General features: G+C 38.4%; 1 protein-coding gene across 4 annotated transcripts in view; it reads right to left on the bottom strand.

Annotated features, from left to right (window-relative positions):
* smoc2 (SPARC related modular calcium binding 2) overlaps positions 1-21,444 on the bottom strand; it is a 43,222-nt gene extending 21,778 nt beyond the window's left edge. For all 4 annotated transcript variants that reach the window (XM_056248250.1, XM_056248251.1, XM_056248252.1 and 1 more), the window contains exons 1-5: positions 21,143-21,444; positions 7,242-7,404; positions 4,434-4,540; positions 3,650-3,749; positions 2,815-2,859 (exon numbers count right to left, since the gene is read on the bottom strand). In XM_056248250.1, coding sequence (XP_056104225.1) covers positions 2,815-2,859; positions 3,650-3,749; positions 4,434-4,540; positions 7,242-7,404; positions 21,143-21,214 — 487 coding nt within the window. In that variant the 5' untranslated portion in view covers positions 21,215-21,444. The remainder of the gene's footprint in view (positions 1-2,814; positions 2,860-3,649; positions 3,750-4,433; positions 4,541-7,241; positions 7,405-21,142) is intronic.
* Positions 21,445-22,977: the final 1,533 nt, after the last annotated feature.

Raw genomic sequence — 22,977 nt, 5'->3', positions numbered from 1 at the left:
CGGCATTTCTGAATGGGCTGAGGCTGGGTTTTAGTGAGTTTGAAGTGAAAGTATTTGATGAACGTATACTATGTGCGGAGAGCATAACTCAATATTATTATCTCATTTTTAAAAGAGGTGGCTTTTGCATCAAGGTCTTCATATGTCATAATGTTTTTGTGACTGTCCTTTGACTGTGAGATGGAGACTTGTGTAACCGGTCCTACTCGACCCACTCTGAGCCGGAATCGAACCGTCCGTGGGAGGCGAGCGCGCTAACAAGGACTCTAAAGACCGCAGTCGCTTATTGGCCTACATCCGTTACACATGTACAGTATATAATGCTGCAAGTGTAGTAAATAATTCATTCATTCAAGACAATATTATATTCATAAGAAAGAATAATGATATACAATAATAAATTAAATAATAAATAACAACAATAATGTATTTTTAAATAAATAATAATGCCAAAATACATTTTCGTGACTGGTAAGAAATATTTATGTCTGGTCAATTCTCTCTGGCAAAACATTAATGTTGGACCCTGTATGTAGAAAAACATGTTTTTGTTTAGTTCAGACTTTATCGATCTGAACAACAGGCATGCAAGAATACATGCCAACACACACGCACACAAGCAGAGTGGACGTATCAGACATGGATGACTGTTAGACGCTTTGGCCACAGGAATCCTAAATACTGAGAGCCGCAGGTGTGGTTAACCTCAGCAGGGTCACCATTAACTCATCAGAGGCCAGAAGACAAACTGCCCCTTCTCTGTTTCTCTACTAGCATCCTTGGGAAACAGTTGGGGAACTTGGGGAACAGTCACTGTCAGCACTCTGATGAAGTGATAAAGTATTATGAGGTCCGACCCTGTTATTTATATGACTCTAAAATTTCAGTGTAGCTCAACACATCAATGATTTTCTATGTTTTTGTGGCTTTTTGCCTTTTATTTCATTGAACGGCCCAGCAGCAACAGGAAATGGTGGGAAGAAGGAGAAGGCGTGGGATCGGGAAATGACCCAAGACACGAAACCAGCTCATCATGGTGCTATGTGCACTACTGACCTGGCCGCACCTCTGACAATGGATCTGTTCCAAAACTTAGTGAGCTGCCTTATACTGTATGGTTACGATATATAGGCAGTGACATCGTAACCATCATGGAACCTTATGAGTGACTGATTTGGAATGCTCCACATTAACAAAATAACGTTTTTGATCAACGTAATTGATTTCAATAGAGTTTGGCATCAGCAGTTAAAGGGTTAGTTCACCCAAAAATGAAAATGATCACTGGTTCCCGGTAACGGCTGTAAGCAAATCTAGTTCTGGCGGAAGAGTGACCTCTGACCCGACGCATGACGTAGACTGTAGGAGTAGCGTCAGCTTAGATGAGAGTAGACGCCTCTCGCGGTTCAAACAAATAGGGCTGGACAACAAACTCAAGCTCCTCCCACATTTCTCTTTAAAAATTCTCGTTTTAGTCTTAAAGGAGTAGTTCCCTTTCAAATGAAAATTAGCCCATAATTTACTCACCCTCAAGCCATCCTAGGTGTATATGACTTTCTTCTTTCAGACGAACACAATCTGGCCGGAAGCTAGAATTTTACTTTGTAACGTGTTGAATATGAATATTTTTCTGACACAAACTCATCGTTTTGCTTTAGAAGGCCTTTATTAACCCCCTGGAGCCGGCGTTTGGAGTTTGTTTATGACGGATGGATGCACGTTTTTGAGCTTCAATCTGTTGGTTGCCATCCACTGCCATTATAAAGCTTGGAAGAGCCAGGATATTTTTTAATATAACTCCGATTGTATTCGTCTCAAAGAAGAAAGTCATATACACCTGGGATGGCTTGAGGGTGAGTAAATCATGGGCTAATTTTCATTTTAAATTGAACTAATCCTTTAATTTGTGACCGGTGTTTTATATTGCTTTATCACGTTCGTCAATAAGCCATGCGCCGGGGTCAGAGGTCACTCTTCCGCTGGAGCTACGTCGTTACCAGAAGCCATAAGGCCTTTATTAACCCCCTAATTTATATTTATTAAAGCTTACAATAATTGTATATAATAAATATTTTATTTAATCATGTTTAATATATAACCTAATATCAAATTATATGTGTTCATTCATGTATATTTATTTTTCTCACTTTGTCCCCCATCTCGTAGGGATTTTTGAGGCAGCTTGCTATATTTGAAACAGATTTAGTTCATGTGGAAGTTTGTTAGAAATCTGTTGAACTTTCTTAATGAATTAGAGTGATTGTATCATTTTTTTAGCATAGGTAAGACATCTAAGAAACGAACTTCAACAAAAACCTTCACATCTCCCACAGCTCGAGGGTTTCAACTGGAAAGGACATTCCTCTTAAAACTGAGGGGAAAAGACCAAAGAAAACAAGGTGATCAGGTGGTCTCTTCTGCTTTGTGAAAGGAGGGAAATCAGTGGCGTTAGTAATGCATGAAAAGGTCTTCATCTGGAAAGAAGAGAAATGACGTCCAGGTGAAGTGGTTAATGTTCACTGCGGTACTATGACAAAACCGCGAAGCCCTTCGATTTCGTTTTAACGACTGTGAAAGGCAAAGGCTGTTATTACATCATCTCTCTGTTTAACGACTCCAACATACGACCATTTACTTTCAGCCCTGAAGCAACTTCAGCACTCTCAATTCACAAAATATTGGAATGGCAAGCCGTAACTCGCAGTACAGACACACACACACACACACACACACACATTAAAACATAGGTGCCAGTACAGATTGTCCCTCATGAAAGTCTTTACCATATCAAAAGGAATCATTGAGGCTATTTACCTGATTTTCCTGGATCCTTGGGATTTACTTTACCATTCTTGGACCCTGTAAATCAGCAGGACAATCACAGGTTACTCACGCTAACATTTGAGCAAATCTACACCTAGAATTGTGTGCGTTCTAACTGGAATAGAAATTTGAACGCTCAAATATATGCCGCGGATCAAGTGTTCCAGGAATGGTTGATTTTATTTTTGAAAAGTGACTTACGTTTTTAATTATCTTTTAAGCTCTACAGGAGAACATGATAATGTTATGGAGACTGCAGGGGGTAAAAGCCATATGACACTATCTTGGAGTAAAAGAGCAAGAATGTTTGAGCTCGGCCGCTTCGCTTGCCAAACGCGCATTTGTTTTGTGATGCTCCCCCAGACCTAACTGATTAAGCTGTTGCATGTGCAATTAAATCTAATTGGTCCTTTTCTAGTGAAGTTGTGGTTGTTGTACAAAGCCAAGCCAACAATGTTATGATCCAGGAACTCATGGCCTGCAGTGATAGAGTTTCAGTTTTGTGCGTTCAATGGTTCTATGGTAGTTTACTGCATGTGGCTTTGGTTATTGTGGTATTTTTATGCTGAAAAGTTTATGCAGATTAGGATTAGCTCTGTTCTGGCATTGCTCAGTGCTCTCACTGGCTTAGACACCACATTTACAGCTTGTGTAAGGAGCTCTGGGTGCCTTAGTCTCTTGATTTATTTTCCCTAACTTTTCTGTGCTAAAACATCAAAATCGTGTCATCAAGGTTAAGACAGTTTGGAATCACTTTGGAATATTATTGATGCTGTGAAAATAAAACTAACAAAAAAACAACAACAGCAGAGGTAATGTATTGTACCTTGGCATTGGGGTTTCTTATTGGCTACTGCTGAGCCACTGATGGGTCTGCCACTGGGCGTTACACACCAGCAATAACCAGTGTAGCTGTGGCACTGAACCTGTTATTCAAATACAGAAGAAAATAGAAAAAAAAACAGAGAGAGTGGCAGAAAAACTAAGACATTTGACAATGAAATCCTTAAAGTTACAAAATCCTACATTGTCTACTTTTTTAAGGTTTCTTGAACCATAAAAAATGAACATGTCATACATCTGTACATCCATCCAACCATCTGTCTGTCTATCTATCTATCTATCTATCTATCTATCTATCTATCTATCTATCTATCTATCTATCTATCTATCTATCTATCTATCTATCTATCTATCTATCTATCTATCTATCTATCTATCATCTGTCCGTACATCATCTGTCTGTCTTTCATCTCTGCCTATCTATCTATCTATCTATCTATCTATCTATCTATCTATCTATCTATCTATCTATCTATCTATCTATCTATCTATCTATCTATCTATCTATCTATCTATCTATCTATCTATCCATCATCTGTTTGTCTGTCATCAATCTATCTATCTATCTATCTATCTATCTATCTATCTATCTATCTATCTATCTATCTATCTATCTATCTATCTATCTATCTATCTATCTATCTATCTATCTATCTATCTATTATCTGTCTGTCCGTCCGTCCATCCGTCCATCATCTGTCGTCTGTCTGTCTGTCTGTCATCTCTGTCTATCTATCTATCTATCTTTCTATCTGTCTTTCTCTTACCTCACTGTAGGTTCCGTCAGGGTTGCAGACAGGTACAAACACCTGTGGGAAGAGTTTCTTAGCTTGCTGCTCTGTGTATTTCTTCTCTGCCACACACCTGGATGTATCTGGAGACATGAAACAGGTAAATCCAGCAAGTTAGAAGAACTTTATAACCATCCATGTTATTATAATCAACAGTTACTGTCCTCCCAACATCTAGGTGGGACGAGGTGAGATATGAAACGCTTCGGAGCAAAACAATCGAGTCCATTAAAAATGTTTTTAAAAACAAATCAAATATTTTGTATATCTGAAAATTAAGATGCAAGATTCTTGTAAGTAAAAAAAATGGCAAAAATAATTAATGTGTCTGAATTTGGTCTCAAATGGTTTCACTTTATTTTAAGATGTCTGTGTTACAGTGTAATTACACCTTTAAGAACTGAGTAATAGTAATTAACTACATTAGGAAAAGGGGGTTGGTTTAGGGTTAATTGCATGTAACTATGCATAATTTATACTGTAGTTATTAATACAGTGAGTAACTTGGAATATTTAACTTGGAATAAGGACTGTCAAATAAAGTGTTACCGTAATTTGTTGTAAATGGAAAATTCTTCCATTATCTATCCACTTTCATACAATCATCATCATTCAGGACTTCTACTTGAGCCCCTTTAAAAAATGCATGACTCCTTTGCTTTGGAGACCTTGAAAAGTACTATAAACTTGATGATTCATTTGTTCACAAACTCTTCTATATATAACCTTAACCTTTATTTCCCATCATTCCACTTTAAACACACGGTCACTATTCAGCTCATCGTGTCAGTGTAATATAGAAAACAGAAAGTCCACAGAGAGCGAGTGCATTAAATTCAAACCGACAGGCGAATCCCCTGGCGTCCTCTCTCTCTGACTGATGTGGCACTGGTGTTTTTTATTTAATTTTTTTTGAAGGAAAGGAAAGAATGGTAATGGCGAAAGAAAATGAAATAGGAAATAAGACTTGGTTTCTTTTGCAGTGACACGTGACCTCTTAGACACAGAATAATTCAAGATGTTTCGGAAGTGGTGGATCCATGTGTGTGGTTGGGAACTGGATCAACAGTCATACTGGAGTCATCAGTATCTCTATGCCAGTCCAGTGGTGAAAGGATCAGGAATATCTCTGTGTTGAGTCTGTGTGAGGTGATAGTGTCCAGCAGGTTGTAAAGTATCTGTGAATGTGTGTGTGTATGTCGATGATGCAGCTGGGCAGTAATTTCAGTTGAGACATAAACTCACTCTCTCCACTGGGAAAATCATTAAAACACTTTCTGTCTGGGATGGCATGAGAGGGCGAAAAGAAAGGCAATGAAAAAAAGGTGAGTAAGGCAATCCCAGAATGCATTGCAGGTGATATAAATGCCAGCCTAGAAATATATCTGGATACTGTATCATTCAGTAATGAATAATATAGCTAAAATATAGTTCAGTCTATTTAAACGTGGCTATTTTATGCACTGTTTGTGTGCATTATGTATTTTATTGCTTATTAGAGTATCATGGCATTTGCTTATAGAAATGGATGGATGCTGGAAAATGTGTTAAGTAAATATGTTAACTAAAAGAGGAAGGACGCTGATCGCTGAGTGTTTCCAGAGTGGAAAAAATGTAAAAATAGGTCAGAGCAAACGAAAAGGTTCAAAAGCTGTATTTTTATGCCCAGGAACAATTATTATTTATGCATTTAACATTTATTATACATGTACTTCTTTTTCCAATCTAATCATTCCTTTTTGGTTCTCATTCACTCTCTTTTAAGTGGAACATAATTTATCCTCGTTTCGTACCTCTTTTCCTCTCTCTCTCTCTCTCTCTCTCTCTCTCTCTCTCTCTCTCTCTCTCTCTCTCTCTCTCTTTCTCACACCCTTTTTAATCCCAATGTAAGAATGACACATTGTGCTTACTAGTAGGGAAAGAAAGAGTGAACGGGAGACAGAAAGAAAGAAAAAGAAAAGATAAAGGGCACGAGAGTCTTCCGGCCGAGCCTAATACAATGAGAGTGTTTGAGAGCCATCTGACCTTTGACCTCTGTGGATACTGACAGTGTTTTGTCAGTCTCTCATACAAATGACCACCGATCTTCCACAGATATGAATGCACCACTACATTTATTTTTACATGGACAAGATCCCCATCAAGATCTTTACGCCAAGCAAAGATGTTTCAAAATTGTCAGAAAGCACAAATTTTGTATTTAGTTCAAATTCACCGATCATAAATACTGCTATATATTTCCTATTACATTCCCAGTTCAAATATGGTGATTTTATAGACAACGTAAAATGGCATGTGCAATCAATAGGAAATTAAAACACCGTCTAACTTGCTTTGATCCTTCCGGTTTTGATTGAATAGTGAATGTTATGTGGCCTTGGTTACATCATGAGAAAAGAAAAGTTGTTGAGGAGGCATTAAATGTAAGTTAAAACATTTTAATGGATATTTATTTAAATTTTATATTATGATTATATTATATATTTATATATAAATATCTTTTTTCTATCTTTTTTCTAATGATACGGAATATAAGGAGTGGTCTGCATCAATCGTGTCGCCTCAGTTCAGGTAGCTTTGTTGTTAAAAATCACTGTTGGTGTGAACGCCTCTTAAGAGTACAATTGGAAACGTCATAGAGGATAATGTGTTGTAAAATCCCACTCTGTCTCGTCAAAGAATCATTTATCCCTTGATGGATTTAACCCTGCTCGCCTCGACCCTGGCCCACAAAGGGCATCAGGCCAACCAGCAGCAGCTCAAGCATGATTGGTGAACTCTGACCTTTGCATTGGCCTCGGATGACCTCCAGCTGAGGGTCACGGCACTTTGCGCGGAGAAACTCGCAGCGGGAACTGAAGGTCCGTCCGTCCGATGCGCACAGCGGCTTGCGAGGAGCTCCGGAACAATCCGTATTGCATTCTTTATCCTGCTCCACACGCAGAAACTGTAAAGACAGACAGAGAGAGATTTGAGCTTATTAATAAGCAAAATGTGATTCTTTAATAAGTGTAAAAATACATAGCATACAAATATTGGGTAAAGTAACAAATGCTATTTAAATAAACCTTTTTTATATATTTAACAATATATTTTAAAATTTAAAATGATATTATATTTAGATTTTATTTTAAATTATACTTTTAAAAATTAAATAGAAATATAATTGTATAATATAATTTTAATATTTAAAAATATTAATAATAATATATTAATCAATTATATTTAATCAATTATATATAATTATATTTATTAGAGCTGTCAAAATTAAAGTGTTAATACATGTGATAATTTTTTTTTCAGCTTTACGCGTTAAAAATATTTAATGCAATTAACACAGCTTTTTTTTTGCTAGCGTTACATTATGACGCTATCATTCATTCAAGCGCTATTAAACCATTCAAGAGCCAATAAGACAAAAAAAACTCAAAATCTGTATTATAATTTTTTCACTTAGCTTGTTGTAATCTCCAGGAAGAATACATATGATGACACCTTCATCCTAAAGAAAGTATCCTAGAAGGCAGCATAATTATTTTTGTGCATTTTGTGCAAATACATTTCAAGTATTGGTAACACTTTATTTTGATAAATATAACTTTTGCAACTGAATGTCAACTTCCTCTAACTCTAACCCTATCAGTCTACTACTCTACTAATACTCTAATGAGAGTACATGTAGGTGCAACATTACTTATAGTCAACAGAATGTGTTAAAAGGACAATAAAAATAAAGTGAAACCCAATTATTATAGTATGTTATACTGTTATGATGTTTTTTTGGTGGGCTCATGTTAGTTGCCAGTGAAGGGCTTGGCATCTTTTGAGCTCATCACACTGTTCCATTGTTCCATCACATTCATTTAGTGATTAATACACACACACACACAAGTGCAAACAAAACACACACAGACAAAAAGCCTTCACACACCCCTCCACGTCTCCCATCCCATGTCACGTCTTGTTTGTGAATGAGGGATTGTGGGAGAAAGGCAGAGGTGCTGACGGGCTCTCGTGCAGATCTTTTATCTGTCTGTCACTCTCACACCTGCACAGGTACGAGTCCGACCACAAACAACTCGCACACTCACATTGATTGAATACTGTGTATTTTGCTCTTTGTGCACCAATGCACGTTCAATGACACTGCAAACATCACCTCATCGACGAATTCAAGAGTGGACAGGAAATCGACTTGCTTTGTGTCGGGACATTATCTGCACAGGTGTGTGTTTAATGTTGATGAGTTATAATCGGTTAACCTGGAGAAGGCAAAAATAACTTGAAAAGGTTTTCACACACACAGGCACACTCACCTGTGGCCAATAAATCAGCCGCGAGGAACTTCGAAAGAAAATCAAAGTAGTGTTGAAAGGAAGCAGATTCTTCATATTAAGCTGATGGGTAGGTTCATTACCCACTCAAAAATTAGCACTGGCTGACATCCTACAAATGACTTTCTTTCTCTCTCTCTGTGAGTGTGGGTGTGTGTGAGGGAAGTCTGCACCTGGAAGATGGTTTCAGAGGGGGTTTGAGGATCAGCCCTTTGCCCCTGGCGATGGGAGACAGCTCTGCTGTCATCTCTGATCGTAAATCTAGAGTTGATGTGTGTGTGTGTGTGCGTGTGCGTGTGTGTGTGTGGGGCAAAGAAGCTGGTTCAGGCTTATCAGAATAGGTATTTTGAGAGCACAGAGACAAAACTGACCTTTTTTACTTCATTTTGCTATGAGTTATTGGTTATTAAATCCTTCTCTTCTGAATGCCCTTGTATGTGTGTTCCTAGAGGAAAGTGTAATTGTTCTCTCTTGTAATTGGTTTCTCTTTCATAGCTTAGGAGACTAAATTAAGATCTTGGTGATGTTTTGGACCAATTTGTTTCAGATGTTTCTCTGAAAATGTCTACAATAACACCATAATATAGAGATGTAGAATCAATGTGGATAGCAGATCAGATCATTTGAGCTTATATTTTATGAATTATTATATATAGGCTATATATTTTTTAAATATATATTAATTCTCTCCTAAAACGCTTTTCAACACTATCTGAAAATATGTTCAGATTTGCCATACCTTAGTCAATAAAAAGTCATAGCTCTCAATATGAACTCTTCCTAGCTGCTATAAAAATCATTTTATCGTTCTACTGTTCCTGTATGTTAGCAGTTGTCTATTTATGACTATTTTAATTTTTCCTCAGACATTCTGAGAAATGTCTGAAACAAAGGTGACGAAAATATAGCTTAAACATAGCTTAAAGTCTCTGAGCTATAAAAGAGCAGTCTCTGATCAGTGTAATTGGACTCTGAGTTGGTCACCTTGCTCTCTTGATATCAGCCATGTTTTGTTTTGCTTTGTTTTAGATATACCACAATGTTTTTTTACTACTAAAATTTTACATGTAAATGAACTGCGTGACCTAGTAGTCATTATTATTTCAAAAGCAAACTGAATGAAAAAGGAACCAATTTCACATTCACATTGTATTCAGCTCTCAATCTACAGGTATTTTTATTTGTTGCTTTTTATTTTATTTCATTTCATTAGTTCATTTTATTTTATTTTATTAAAAAAAAAAATTTAATTGCCAAATGCAAACTTAATGAAAAGGGGCCCAATTTTGCATTCACATTTTAACTGACCTTTAAAGTGGACTGAAAGTAAAATCTTGTTTTTTTTATCAATTTGTTTTCCAGCTCTCAGTCTACACACAGCTAAATTTGATTTTTTGTTGGGTGTCACTATAATTATTTTTATTTTATTCTGTTATTTGAATTTTATTTTATATTGTAGAACCTATTGTACTTGACCTTCAAAGTGGACAAAAAGTGAAATCCACTTTTTTTTGTTCATCTCTCAGCCCACACAGTTATTTTATGTATATATTTATTTATTTATTTTTTGCACGTAGGCGATATATTTATTTAATGAAATCACACCCCTTTTGAGGTTTAATTATTGCACTTGGCCTTTCGCGATTTCAATTTTGTTTTGATTGACAGCAGTACATCCTGTCTCTATGTGTGACAGAAAATGTGTTTCAAAAGGACAACAGTCCTCTTCATCATCCTCTGCTCTGCCACAACAGGCTGCTCTTTACCCTTAATTCAGAATGTTTATGAATGAATGAACATTAAGTCGTGAATAAGAGGGTCTCATGTCTGGAGTTTGTTGTTTGGGGTCTGTGTGTGCCGGTTTGTGACTGACAGACTCATGCTGTCTGAGATCATGGCTAACACTGACCCAGACCCCCCTCGAAACTCTCAGTCCCACCACAAAATCTCTTTCTTCCCCTCTCTCTCTCTCTCTCTCTCTCTCTCTCTCTCTGTCTTTATCTTTGACAAACACACAGTCTTTCTCTCTCTGTTCTCACCCTGTTCGCTCTCTTGCGTTTTCTTTGTGTCTCTCTCACACACATGCGCTTTCTTTATCTCCCTCTGGTCTCTGCAGCTGTGACCCTGTGCCCCTTCCGCTCCGTCATTTTCAGCGCTGCTGTCAGTGAGCTCGCAGGAGTCCCGACAGAGATGTCAGGAAACAGATTCTACCCGGAGAGCCGAGCCAAACACAATCGGCCACGATGGTCATCTCGCGATCGCGACCAAGACAGAGTTCACAGTCCTCACAACCAGGCCAAGCAATTTCAGCCAACGCGGTTCAATTCGGTCACAGCTGGCGTCCGAGACATGGACAAAACCAACACGGCCACCACCAAGACCTCATCACGGCCAAGACACATAGCGATTCAACAGTTGAGATCAACCCAAACGAGACCCCACAAACCCAGACACGGCCAAATAATCAGCAATCGATTCAGCCGCAGCCAAACCGAGACACGTCCATTGAACATCTCCGGGGGAATCTGAAACCACCCACGACCTCTGTCTGTATACAGCATCAACAGCTGGTCCCAGAGACACCAGAGGACCAGAACCAGTCCAAACAGACCTCCGATGCTTTCTGCACCATGAGAACAGTGACAGGATCACATTCGGGACTCTTTCTGAACAAACATCAGAGACTTGTGCAATGTCTGTGCCACTAGCAGTGCTATTTCAGTATTATTTATTCACTTTACAATAAGGTTCATTAGTTAACATTAGTTAGCTAACTTAGTTAACATGAATGAACAATACTTCTTCAGCATTTATTAATCTTAGTTAATAATAATTTCAACATTTACTAATACGCTATTAAAATCAAATGTTGTATTTGTTAACATTAGTTCATGCACTGTGAACTAACATGAACAAACAATGAACAGCTCTATTTTTAACTAACATTAACAAAGATTAAAGCAGTGTTAACATTTGTACTGTAACAAATGTTTTGCTCATTGTTAGTTCATGTTAGTTAAAACATTGAACTAATACACCTTTTTGTAAAGTGTTACCATGTATTAATATATTATGTATTCATTTTTTCAAACAGGTTTTCCTGAAGTAGATTGTTGTGTGTTGCTATGTGGTTGCTAGATGTTGCATACAGTCCAAGGACAAAAGATAATTGCATCGTTTCACTAATTTGAAAATCATAATTCCAATCTCCTAGAAAAAAGCATTGCGCAATTTTGCATTCAAGTAATTTGCTCAAATGTGCATGGCAACTTATGCTCTACACTCAAAAAAATGATATGTTGGCTTTACTTAACTTTTTTTTATGTCAACAGGTTCCATAAATTAACTTTGTTATGTCAACAGGTTCCATAAATTAACCTTTTTATGTCAACAGGATGCACATAACTGGGTTACGTTAAACAAACATAATTTGGTCATGTAACTTCAACACACTCAAATAAATGATATGTTGGCTTTAATTAACTTTTTTATGTCATCAGGTTCTGATATGTTGTCTTTAATTAACTTTTTTATGACAACAGGTTCTGATATGTTGGCTTTAATTAACTTTTTTATGTCAACAGGATGCACATAACTGGGTTACGTTAAACAAATAATTGAGTGATGATTGAGCATTATTGATGAACACCTGATGTTAACAAGCAGAATCACTGAATGAGAAAACCGGAATTTCAGGTCACCATTATGGAGATGAGTGTTTGTTTTAGTTGGGCTCTTGACCCTCACTTTATTAACTTTATATTTTGTCTGGCTGCTGTACATGAGTTATAACAGCCAGATGATCAATTAGAAAGGGTGATCTGATGGCGTTGGTTGTGTTTTAACGTAATCATTATATCACTATCATTTTACCTGAACTCATATAGAACCCAATTTCTGAGTTAAGTTTACCTTATGGATTATAGCAGCACTGCCATTGTAGAGCATACTATTATTAGCCTTTTCAATGAAATCCAAAAGATCAAATCAATAAAAAAGAAACAAAAAGAAAAACTTCTAAAAAAATAATAATAATACTGTAGGCACACACAGACATCAAGAATCAGACTGTGAATCTCAACAATGGTGACAATTATAAAGCATGTTGCAGTGCATTCTGGGTGGCACCAATCAAAACTCATTCATGGCTCCCATCATGCATTTCTGCATGAATAAATAATGAGCTTATGTTCAGAGGCGATCTGTTTGTCACCATTGCTGAGATTCATACGCTAAATATTGATGTCTCTGTGTGCTTACATACAAATTTTTTTATTTTATTTTATAGATTTGATCATTTGGATTTCATTGAAAAGGTTAAAAATGATATGCTCTACAATGGCAGTGCTGCTATAATCCATAAGGTAAACTTAACTCAGAAATTGGGTTCTATATGAGTTCAGGTAAAATGATTGTGAAATAATGATTATGTTAAAACAAAACCAACACCATCAGATCACCTTTTTTATTTGTTCATCTGGCTGTTATAACTCATGTACAGCAACCAAACAAAATCTAAAGATAACGATGTGAGGGTCAAGAGCCCAACTAAAACACACACCGATCTCCATAATGGTGACTTTAAATTCTGGTTTTCTCATTCAGTGATTCTGCTTGTTATCATCAGGTGTCTTCAATAATGCTCAATCATCACTCAATTATTCACTTAATTATCTCATTAACTTTAACACCGCTTCAGTGTTCATTTAACACTCAGCTCAGAGTTTAATTGGGTCGCTTAGAATTACTTAACTCCATTATGTTTAAGTTACATGAACACATTATATTTGTTTAACTTAACCCAGTTATGTGGAACCTGTTTCCATAAAAAAGTTAATTAATGCCAACATATCATTTTTTTTAGTGTAAAGTTTAATATTTAGTGCAAGCGGTTTGTTCAACAGCAACACTAACCTAAGTATGAGCTAGAAATCACTAATTAAGGAGTGAGATAAAGGTTCCTCTGTGGTTCAGCAAAGAAACCCCTTCTTGCAGTTTTTTCTTTTCTTTTTCTTTTTTTTTCCAGTGTATAGCTTGATCAAGTTTGCTATATGGCTCTTTGGAAGATAAAAAAGTTCTTCAGATGAGTTTATTGGTTTCTAGGTACTTTCGAGAGCCAGTATTTCTGAAGAACTTGACTAGAACTAATCCTTTGTGAAACTTAAAAAGGTTTCAGTTTGTAGAAGGACTTTTTGGTTCTAATTGGAGCTAATTATTAGGAGTTAAAGCAGTGATGCATATAATATTTCTGAGGGAAGGTTGATAAATGGCAGAAAGACCTTAATGAAGTCTTTTTATAGCCAGATCGAAAAGCCCGCACTAATCCATATGAACTGAGAGGATAAGTCAAAAATTTCTAGAGAGACACGATCACTTTTTATATGATGAACAGATTGAATTTAGACATTTATTCACATATAAACATTGATCAGTGAACATAAAAAGAAGCTCAATTGAACATGCTTGATGAGCGAGAATCAAGCATGTTCTAAGGCTCAAACGCACTGTGTAACACATGAGAACAAACCTCATTGGTTCTTACTGAAGCTCAAACGTGCTGCGTAACACGAGAATGGACCTCATTGGTTCTTGCTGAAGATCAAACGTGCTGCGTAACACATAAGAACAAACCTCATTGGTTCTTCCTAAAGCTCAAACGTGCTGCGTAACACATGAGAACAAACCTCATTGGTTCCTACAGAAGCTCAAACGTGCTGCGTAACACGAGAATGGACCTCATTGGTTCTTACAGAAGCTCAAACGTGCTGCGTAACACATGAGAACAAACCTCATTGGTTCTTACAGAAGCTCAAACGTGCTGCGTAACGCAGCACGTTTGAGCTTCAGTAAGAAGAATGGACCTCATTGGTTCTCACTGAAGCTCAAACGTGCTGCGTAACACGAGAATGGACCTCATTGGTTATAGCAGAAGCTCAAACGTGCTGCGTAACACATGAGAACAAACCTCATTGCTTCTTACTGAAGCTCAAATGTGCTGCGTAACACGAGAATGGACCTCATTGGTTACGCAGCACGTTTGAGCTTCAGTAAGAACCAATGAGGTCCATTCTCGTGTTACGCAGCACGTTTGAGCTTCAGTAAGAAGCAATGAGGTTTGTTCTCATGTGTTACGCAGCACGTTTGAGCTTCAGTGAGAACCAATGAGGTCCATTCTTCTTACTGAAGCTCAAACGTGCTGCGTAACACATGAGAACAAACCTCATTGGTTCTTACTGAAGCTCAAACGTGCTGCGTAACACGAGAATGAACCTCATTAGTTCTCGCACATCAAGCGAACATGCCTTAGCTTCCGTTTACCACAACAGATGTGTGAGAGGATAAATGTTTATGTGAATAATCTTCTAACCTACTGCAAAGAAGTGCAGACAAAACGAGCCATGGTCTGTTTTTCCCGAATCACTCTTCTAGTGCTCCACAGCAGCCCCGTCCTTTTGTTTTTTCTTTATCTTTTGTTTTTATCATTCCCTCCCAGAGAAAAAAATCAATATAGATGAAAAGCTAAGCTGGAGGAACCGAAAGAAATGAGGAGAGAGAAAAATGACATATTTTTCAGAAGACCCACCAGCACACAAACCTCAAATCCTATTACCCCTTTTTGGCAGTGAGGCATTGTGGGATTGAAAGCAGTGATCCAGGGGCCAACCTCCAGCAGAGAGTGCATTGTGCCCCACAGAGGGCCACATGGGGGTCGAGGGGCCCCAGAAAGGTTGGGGGGGCCTCCCGACCACAGACCCAGAGAGGCCTCTCACACCTTGGCCGCAAAGGGTCAATGGGGGCCAGGCAGAGAGTGAGAGAGAGCCCGCAGACGTGTGAAAGGGTCCCGACGGGGGCTTCCTGGGATTGGCTAGGCATCGTTAGTCTCCAGCATAGTGGAAATGGAAGAAAGTGACAGCCTAGATCCAGGCTATTAACTCAATCAAAGAGAAAAGCCTTTAATTGCTGTGAAAAATCGGCAAGAAAAGGGAAAGCCTGCTGCTAGTCATGTGAAGGATGAGAGAGAAAAAATATCTTTTTTCTTCTCATGCAGGTGCATAGTTTTGCGTATGAATACCGGCCACCATTTGAACAGCCTCTGTTATGAAGTGACTGATATACATGGATTTCAGAAGGGAGGTGTGGAAGGGAAGACCAGCTCAAGCGGTTTAAAAATGGAAAATCACGGAGGAACGACAAACAATATGGCCGTCTTTTATTCCGTCTGAAACCACCAAACATTAGATTTTACTGGCTTTTTCTGTCTGTTAAAGGGACAGTACACCCAAAATGTTTACAAATTCTGCCATCATTTACTCACCCTCATGTTCTAAAACTGTATGACTTTCTTTTTTTCTTCGGACAGAAAATAAGATATTTTTTACAGTTTTGGTCACCATTGACTTCTATTGTATGGACAAAAAAGACAAATCTCAAAATATTTTAAACACTTTACAATAATTTTTCTTTTATGTTCCACAGACGAAAGAAATTCATGTAGGTTTGAAACGACATGAGGATGACCAAATGATGACAGCATTTTCCCTTTTGTGTCAATTTTCCCTATTAGTGCACAGTATTGCTTGAAGTAGCTCAAAATTCGCCTCATGAAAAAATGTGTCATACTCAAGAAAGCAAATGTGGAAAATGTGCTGCTAGTGCTATATGTGGAACTGGTGCAGAAAACAGAACTGTTCCTAATGATTTTCAAAGGTATTTGGCACAGCTGAGTTATGAGACTTCTCCTATGCAAATGTGCATCTGATATGTAGAACAGTTTTACTGGTGAAAACAGGGTGATAATGTGTTTATTAAACTCTGGTTCACTAAAATAGATTCTACATTACTATATTATGTTAGTAATGTTTTTGATGTTAGTAAAATTTTGGTTTCACCAAAACCTTCTTATGATCATTTTCCACCCTGTCTCACCCTGATCCTTACAACTAAACTTGTGGTTTTACTGTAATTTTAAGACTATTTAAACAGCTTCTTTGCATATGAAATGAGTATTATGTGTGTATTAATTTATATAATGCCCATCCTTCAATTACAGCCTCTTTAAAGGGGTGGTTGATTATCATTTAACTTTTTTTAACTTTAGTTAGTGTGTAATGTTGCTATCTGAGCATAAACAACTTCTGCAAAGTTAGACGCTTAATGTTCAAAGCAAAGGGAGACATTTTATTTTACAGAAATCGCTTTTTAAGGACTACAACAAACGACTGGTAATGACTACAATAATTCTTCGCGGGTTAGTGACATCACCACTAACCATAAAATGTAACTTACATAAACCTAAAATTTACATAAACTCTGCTAATGATTTATAAATTATCATGAAAGCTATGCTATGCAATCAGCGATATAAATTCGTCAACTAACCATTCAGAAATGTCCTGTTGCATTCTACATATTGTCACTTCTTCTTGAGTCTCTCCATCTTTGTCGACCCTGGTTTGAACATAAAAGGCTAAAAGTTTTTGAAATGTTCTGTGCATGAATGTGGAGCTGCTAACGCACAAGCTCTTGAAGCTCCGCCCTCTTTGCGGGAGCAGCAGCTCATTTGCATTTAAAGGGACACACACAAAAAACAGCGCGTTTTTGCTCACTCTCAGAAAGTGACAATTTTAACATGCTACAAAAAAATATCTGTGGGGTATTCTGAGCTAAAACTTCACATGCACACTCTGGGGACATCAGAGACATAGAAGACAACATAATGCAGCAGCTCGCTGCTCTGAGATCAGTCTGCTTAGTTCTTATAGCAAACAAGTGTGTGTGTGTGTGTGTGCGTGCGTGCGTGCGTGTGTGTGAGAAAGTAGATGAGGGTTTGCGCTGCACTGCTCTGCCTCCCACATTCCTCTCTGCCAAGCTGAGTAAGAGGAGTGAGATGGGATGACCTCTGACCTCCAGGTTAACTACCCACATACATTGTTAACGTTTAGATGTGGAGGCATCCCTACTCGACCAGTAAATAATGAGCGAAGAGGTGTCGACCAGAGCGTTCCTTCGTAAATCACAGCACTCTGAGCCTGACAACTGTGCATTCCTTCCAATAATCCCCTTCATGGATTGATTCAAGGTGCGGTCACACTTATCGTTGTTCAGCAAATTTCAATAGGAATCCACACGATGGGATGTCGCGCAAGAACGAAATATTTCCTCATGCAGATTTTGCATTGGGTTTAAAGTTGGTCAAGTGAATTTGCTACGTTAATCAACAGAAAACTGTTTGGTTTGAAAGCGCCTTCTCTTTAAGGGCCACTTTATACATCACTATGCTTTTGACAATAGACAGCAAAAAAAATTATATTGTCTTTTAAAAAACCATCAGCCGTATCACCCTGTAGCCCAAGACTGGTTGCCCACTGAAGCTAAGCAGGGTTGAGCCTGGTTAGGATGGGAGACCTACTGGGAAAACTAGGTTGCTGCTGGAAGAGGTGTTAGTGAGTCCAGCAGGGGGCGCTCACCCTGTGGTCTGTGTGGGTCCTAACACCCCAGTAAAGTGATGGGGACACTACTGTCAAAGAGCACCGTCCTTCGGATGAGACGTTAAACCGAGGTCCTGACTCTCTGTGGTCGCTAAAAATCCCAGGATGTCTTTCGAAAGAGTAGGGGTGTAACCCCGGCATCCTGGCCAAATTTGCCCAGTGGCCTCTGTCCATCATGGCCTCCTAATCATCCCCATATATATATACTCATTGGCTTCATCACTCTGTCTCCTCTCCACCAGTAAGCTGGTGTGTGGTGGGCCTTCTGGCACAATATGGCTGCCGTCGCATCATCCAGGTTGTGGTTGATATTAGTGGTGGTTGAGGAGATTTCTCTTCTATGTAAAGTGCTTTGAGTGCCAAGAAAAGTGCTATATAAATGTAATGAATTATTATTATTATTATAACCAATTTTGTTCTGCTTCAGGATGGGATCTGATGGCAACTCAAGCGACTGGACTGTGTCTAACGACGAACTAGTACAGGTGAATCTGACACCTCAGGACGGCTAGTTTATTTAAACGGAGCCCTGCTGCTCTGGAGCGAGAGGTTCGTACCTAAGCTTGCGTAAATTAAATCCCCCTGTTTACTCTCTCTCTCTCTCTCTCTCTCTCTCTCTCTCTCTCTCTCTCTCTCTCTCTCTCTCTCTCTCTCCCAAATAACAGAATATCTTCCTTTTCCGGCACGAACTGCAGCAGGTGCCCAGGAGACCTCGTCATCACAGGCCCTGATTCATGCCTGTGCCACATAGCTGCCATCCCAGAAGGCCGAGCAACAGCAGATGCCAGCAGAGAAACATTGACAGCAACTGTATCTCTGGCTGTGGTGCTAACAGCCTCCATCAGCACCAGGAACACAACGCCAGGCCAAAACTCAGCGGCTCGTGGCCCAGAAGGGACCGGACTGCGTGAAATCACAGCAGAGCGCTGATCAGTTTCAACACAGTGAGAAAATAACACTCCTGGGATTCCATATCAGGGTTATTTTAGTTAACTAAAACTAAAACCATTAAAAAAAAAAGTCCTTACTTAAAATAAAATAAAGGTTATGACTGAAATAAAATATGAAACAAAAAAAATCACATTTCTCATTTTCATTTAGTTTAAGTTGATGTACTAAAATAACTAAAACAAAAACTGAAATAAAAATATATATAAACAAAATTACAAAAATTACAAAAAAATTAACTAAAATTAAAATGACAATGTTATGTATAAAAATCTAAACTATGTATCTCAATGATACTAAAATAACATTGTTCCAGTACCACATCTTTCTTTTTTTTCTTTATCTGTTCATTTGATTCTCACATGTGCATTTATAGCTTTGCATATTTTCAGTGCATTTGGTAAAGAACAAAATATGTGACCACAAATGGAAATGGTACCAAACAGCTGCAAAGCACACTTTATTATATACTACATTTGTTGCAACTACTGACAGGTACACAAATATTGACCATTTAACAACATTTATGGATTAGAAAGTGGGCCATTTCCTGTCTCACTATTGAAAGTGCAAAGCCTCTCTGGCATTCGGCAGGGCAGGGCCGGGTTGGTTGGACAGAAATGCTTGGGCTTCGAGGTCCGTCAAAGCTGCTCTGTGTCCAGGCTCTGGACGGACAAATGTGCCTGTGCATCGCTCTCTCTCTAGCGGTCATATCCCACTGGGACAAGCTACACTCACTCTCTCACTCGGTTAATGGGGAGCGGCTTCCCGCAATCAGCAGCCCTAACCTTGTGTACACAGGCAGACGTCCATGTAGAGGCCAGCGGCCGCAGGGAGGGAGAATATCTCTGTTCCCAGCACTTAGCGTGCGAAACCAAGCGCCTGTCACATACAGTATAAGGGAAAGCATGAGGTGGGTGTGCACCTGTAGCTCTCATGTGTGTGTGTGCTTGTACTTTGTGAGGACCGGTTTGAGTTTTAGACCATCGGAGTGAGGACAAAGACTGTAAAGTGAGGACATTTCTTTCTGAGATCCCTTTAAAGGCCTGTTTGAGAGTCAAGACTTAGTTTTAGGGATAAGGTTATAATTAGGCTATGGATAGGGTAAGGAGCTAGTGTGTGTGTGTGTGTGTGTGTGTGTGTGTGTGTGTGTGTGTGTGTCTGTGTGTGTGTGCGATTGTTTGAAAGCAAGCTTGTGGATCTTTGGTTACCCTCCTGAATTGTGAGTGCACAAACATCACTACTCTTGAGGCTAAATAGGATTCCCATGATTACCCATCTCACCTTACTCTAGTATCTGAGCTTCTCGCTTGTTCACAAAACAAGCACAGAGATGCTCTGAGTATGAACCCAAACTCACAGTGCGAAACCTAAAATAAACCCATTTCAAACTGGCTTATTTAGAGAAAAAAAAACACTAAACATACTTGGCCAATAAAGATTCATTCTGGATCTGATGATAAAATTGGTATTACTATATTTTAACACACTGTTAAAATTACCACAAGTTAAAATGTGCATTTACAATCAGGAATTATTTCTACCTGATCAGACACATACACGTTTGCTGGGGTAAATGACATTTGTCTTGAAAAACAAAACAAAAAACAAAAGAAAAAAAACTGTTAGTTTTGATGGTGCCACAGAAAGGCTACTGGATAAAACATTTTACAGTGTATACATTTAAAGTATAAAAAGAAAATTAGCCTGATATTATTATACTGATAATACTACTAATAAAATCTATTTTCAGGTCTATTAGGCTACTAATATGATGACAACACAAAACATGTAAACAGTTAAAGACCATTAAAACAGCCAAAAAATCTTATAAAACATATTTTTATATACAGACTATTCATAGTTGTACAATAAATGATGTTAATGTGAGAGATTATAAAGTGTGGTGACCCACCGTGAGCGCGGACAGTTTGTGCGCGTCTCCTGCGTAAAGAGCGCAGAGCAGCAGCAGGACCGAGACGCGCATCCTCACGGCTCTCCAGACGCACCAAATCCACAAAACTCTGTTCAGACACGATCGATTCTCCAAAGTGAAGCTTAATTCCTTAAATCCCGTGCCTTCGCCGCTCGTGCAGTGTGTTCTGTATAGTGCTGCTGCGGGTTGTGCTCTGTGTGTTTTCTCTGTGCGTAATGAAGTGAAGCGCTCGGTTTGGACTGTCTTGACCCTCTCCTCGACTCAAGTGCCTGTGCTGTCTGTGACTCTCTCTCTTTCTCTTTCAGTCGCTCTCTGTGTGTGTGTGTGTGTGTGTGTCTTTATCGGATGCCCGTGCTGTAGTCGGGAGGTGAGTTTGGGTAGAATCTTTTACAGATGCTGGTGTGTGTGTGTGTGTGTGTGGAAGGGAGGGAGGGGAGGGGGGGGGGGGGGGGGGGGGGGGGGTCTCTGCTCCCTCCCTATGTTCTTCTTGTAAATCACTCTGTTTGTGAAGAAGTAATAAGCTGTACTGGTTTATACATATATATAATATGGTAGCACTTTATTTTACAGTCCTGTTCCTCATGCACATACTATGTACTTATAGTAATTGCAATAACTGGGTAATAACTAGGTACTAACCCCGAACCTACCCCTAAATCTTAATCCATGTATAGTTAGTCACCTTATATTATCCAGTACTTTCTTAGGTAGTCAAACCTTGCTATCCTAACTTACTTAAATGAACTAGTGTCCTGCACCCACTAATAAAAAAATATCAAACATTATATATGGTGTCTGAATAATTGTGGGTTTGACTGTATGGATATAGGCTAGACAGATAGACAGACAGACAGATAGATAGATAGATAGATAGATAGATAGATAGATAGATAGATAGATAGATAGATAGATAGATAGATAGATAGATAGATAGATAGATAGATAGATAGATAGATAGATAGATAGATAGATAGATAGATAGATAGATAGATAGATAGATAGATAGATAGATTTAAATAAATAAACATAAAATAAATAAGCATGGCATTTCTGAATATTTGGATGTGCACGATGAACACATGATCTATTAACCATTAGTGATGATGTTTAACTCTTTTTATGTTCATTTACACTTTTCATCCACAGAAAATCATCCCCCTCAGCAGCAGCACCTGTATTAATAATAACTGCAAACTCAGACATGAAAGCCATCATCATCATGTTATTGTGTTTTTATTTTGGCTTGTTTGCACTGACATGCCAGAGAGTGGCTTAAAGTAATTCAAAACAAACACTTTGAACCGCTTTACTCCTATTCTCTTTTTCAAGCCAAATAAGTAGACATATGGCAGCAGTTATTGAAACTCATAACAGCCTCCATTCCCACGACTGCAGAGACAAAACTACACATGTGGGATTTCAAAACCTCACTTATTTATTGTTAATTCAAAGGGCACACGTTCTATTTTTGCCTCTCATGTTCAGCAGTGCTCAGTGAAGCATGAATTCACTCATTAAAATCATCAGATCTAGTATTGCCACACTATAGAGATAGTGATTGGGTGACTTGTTGTAGACAAAATCGCAATAACCCATGGTGTTTCATTTATCTTGTGAGCGGACGAAATACCTCATTATAAAAGCTACACACAAAAAAAAAAAGTCAGATTTATGAAATAAATCAGATTCGAAGTGTTAAAGTGAATGTGATGGGCAGATGTGAATGCTGCTCAATTATAGGAACATCTGGACATCTACTGGACACATATGGTAATGCAGCTAGATATCACTGAACATTCACCATAGAAAATATA

The sequence above is a fragment of the Rhinichthys klamathensis genome, unplaced genomic scaffold (assembly GCF_029890125.1).
Source record: "Rhinichthys klamathensis goyatoka isolate OS25496 unplaced genomic scaffold, OSU_Roscu_1.1 h1tg000053l_1, whole genome shotgun sequence".
NCBI lineage: Eukaryota > Metazoa > Chordata > Actinopteri > Cypriniformes > Leuciscidae > Rhinichthys > Rhinichthys klamathensis.
Note: the sequence above shows the minus strand (reverse complement) of the source record. Positions and strands in the feature narration are given on the sequence as shown.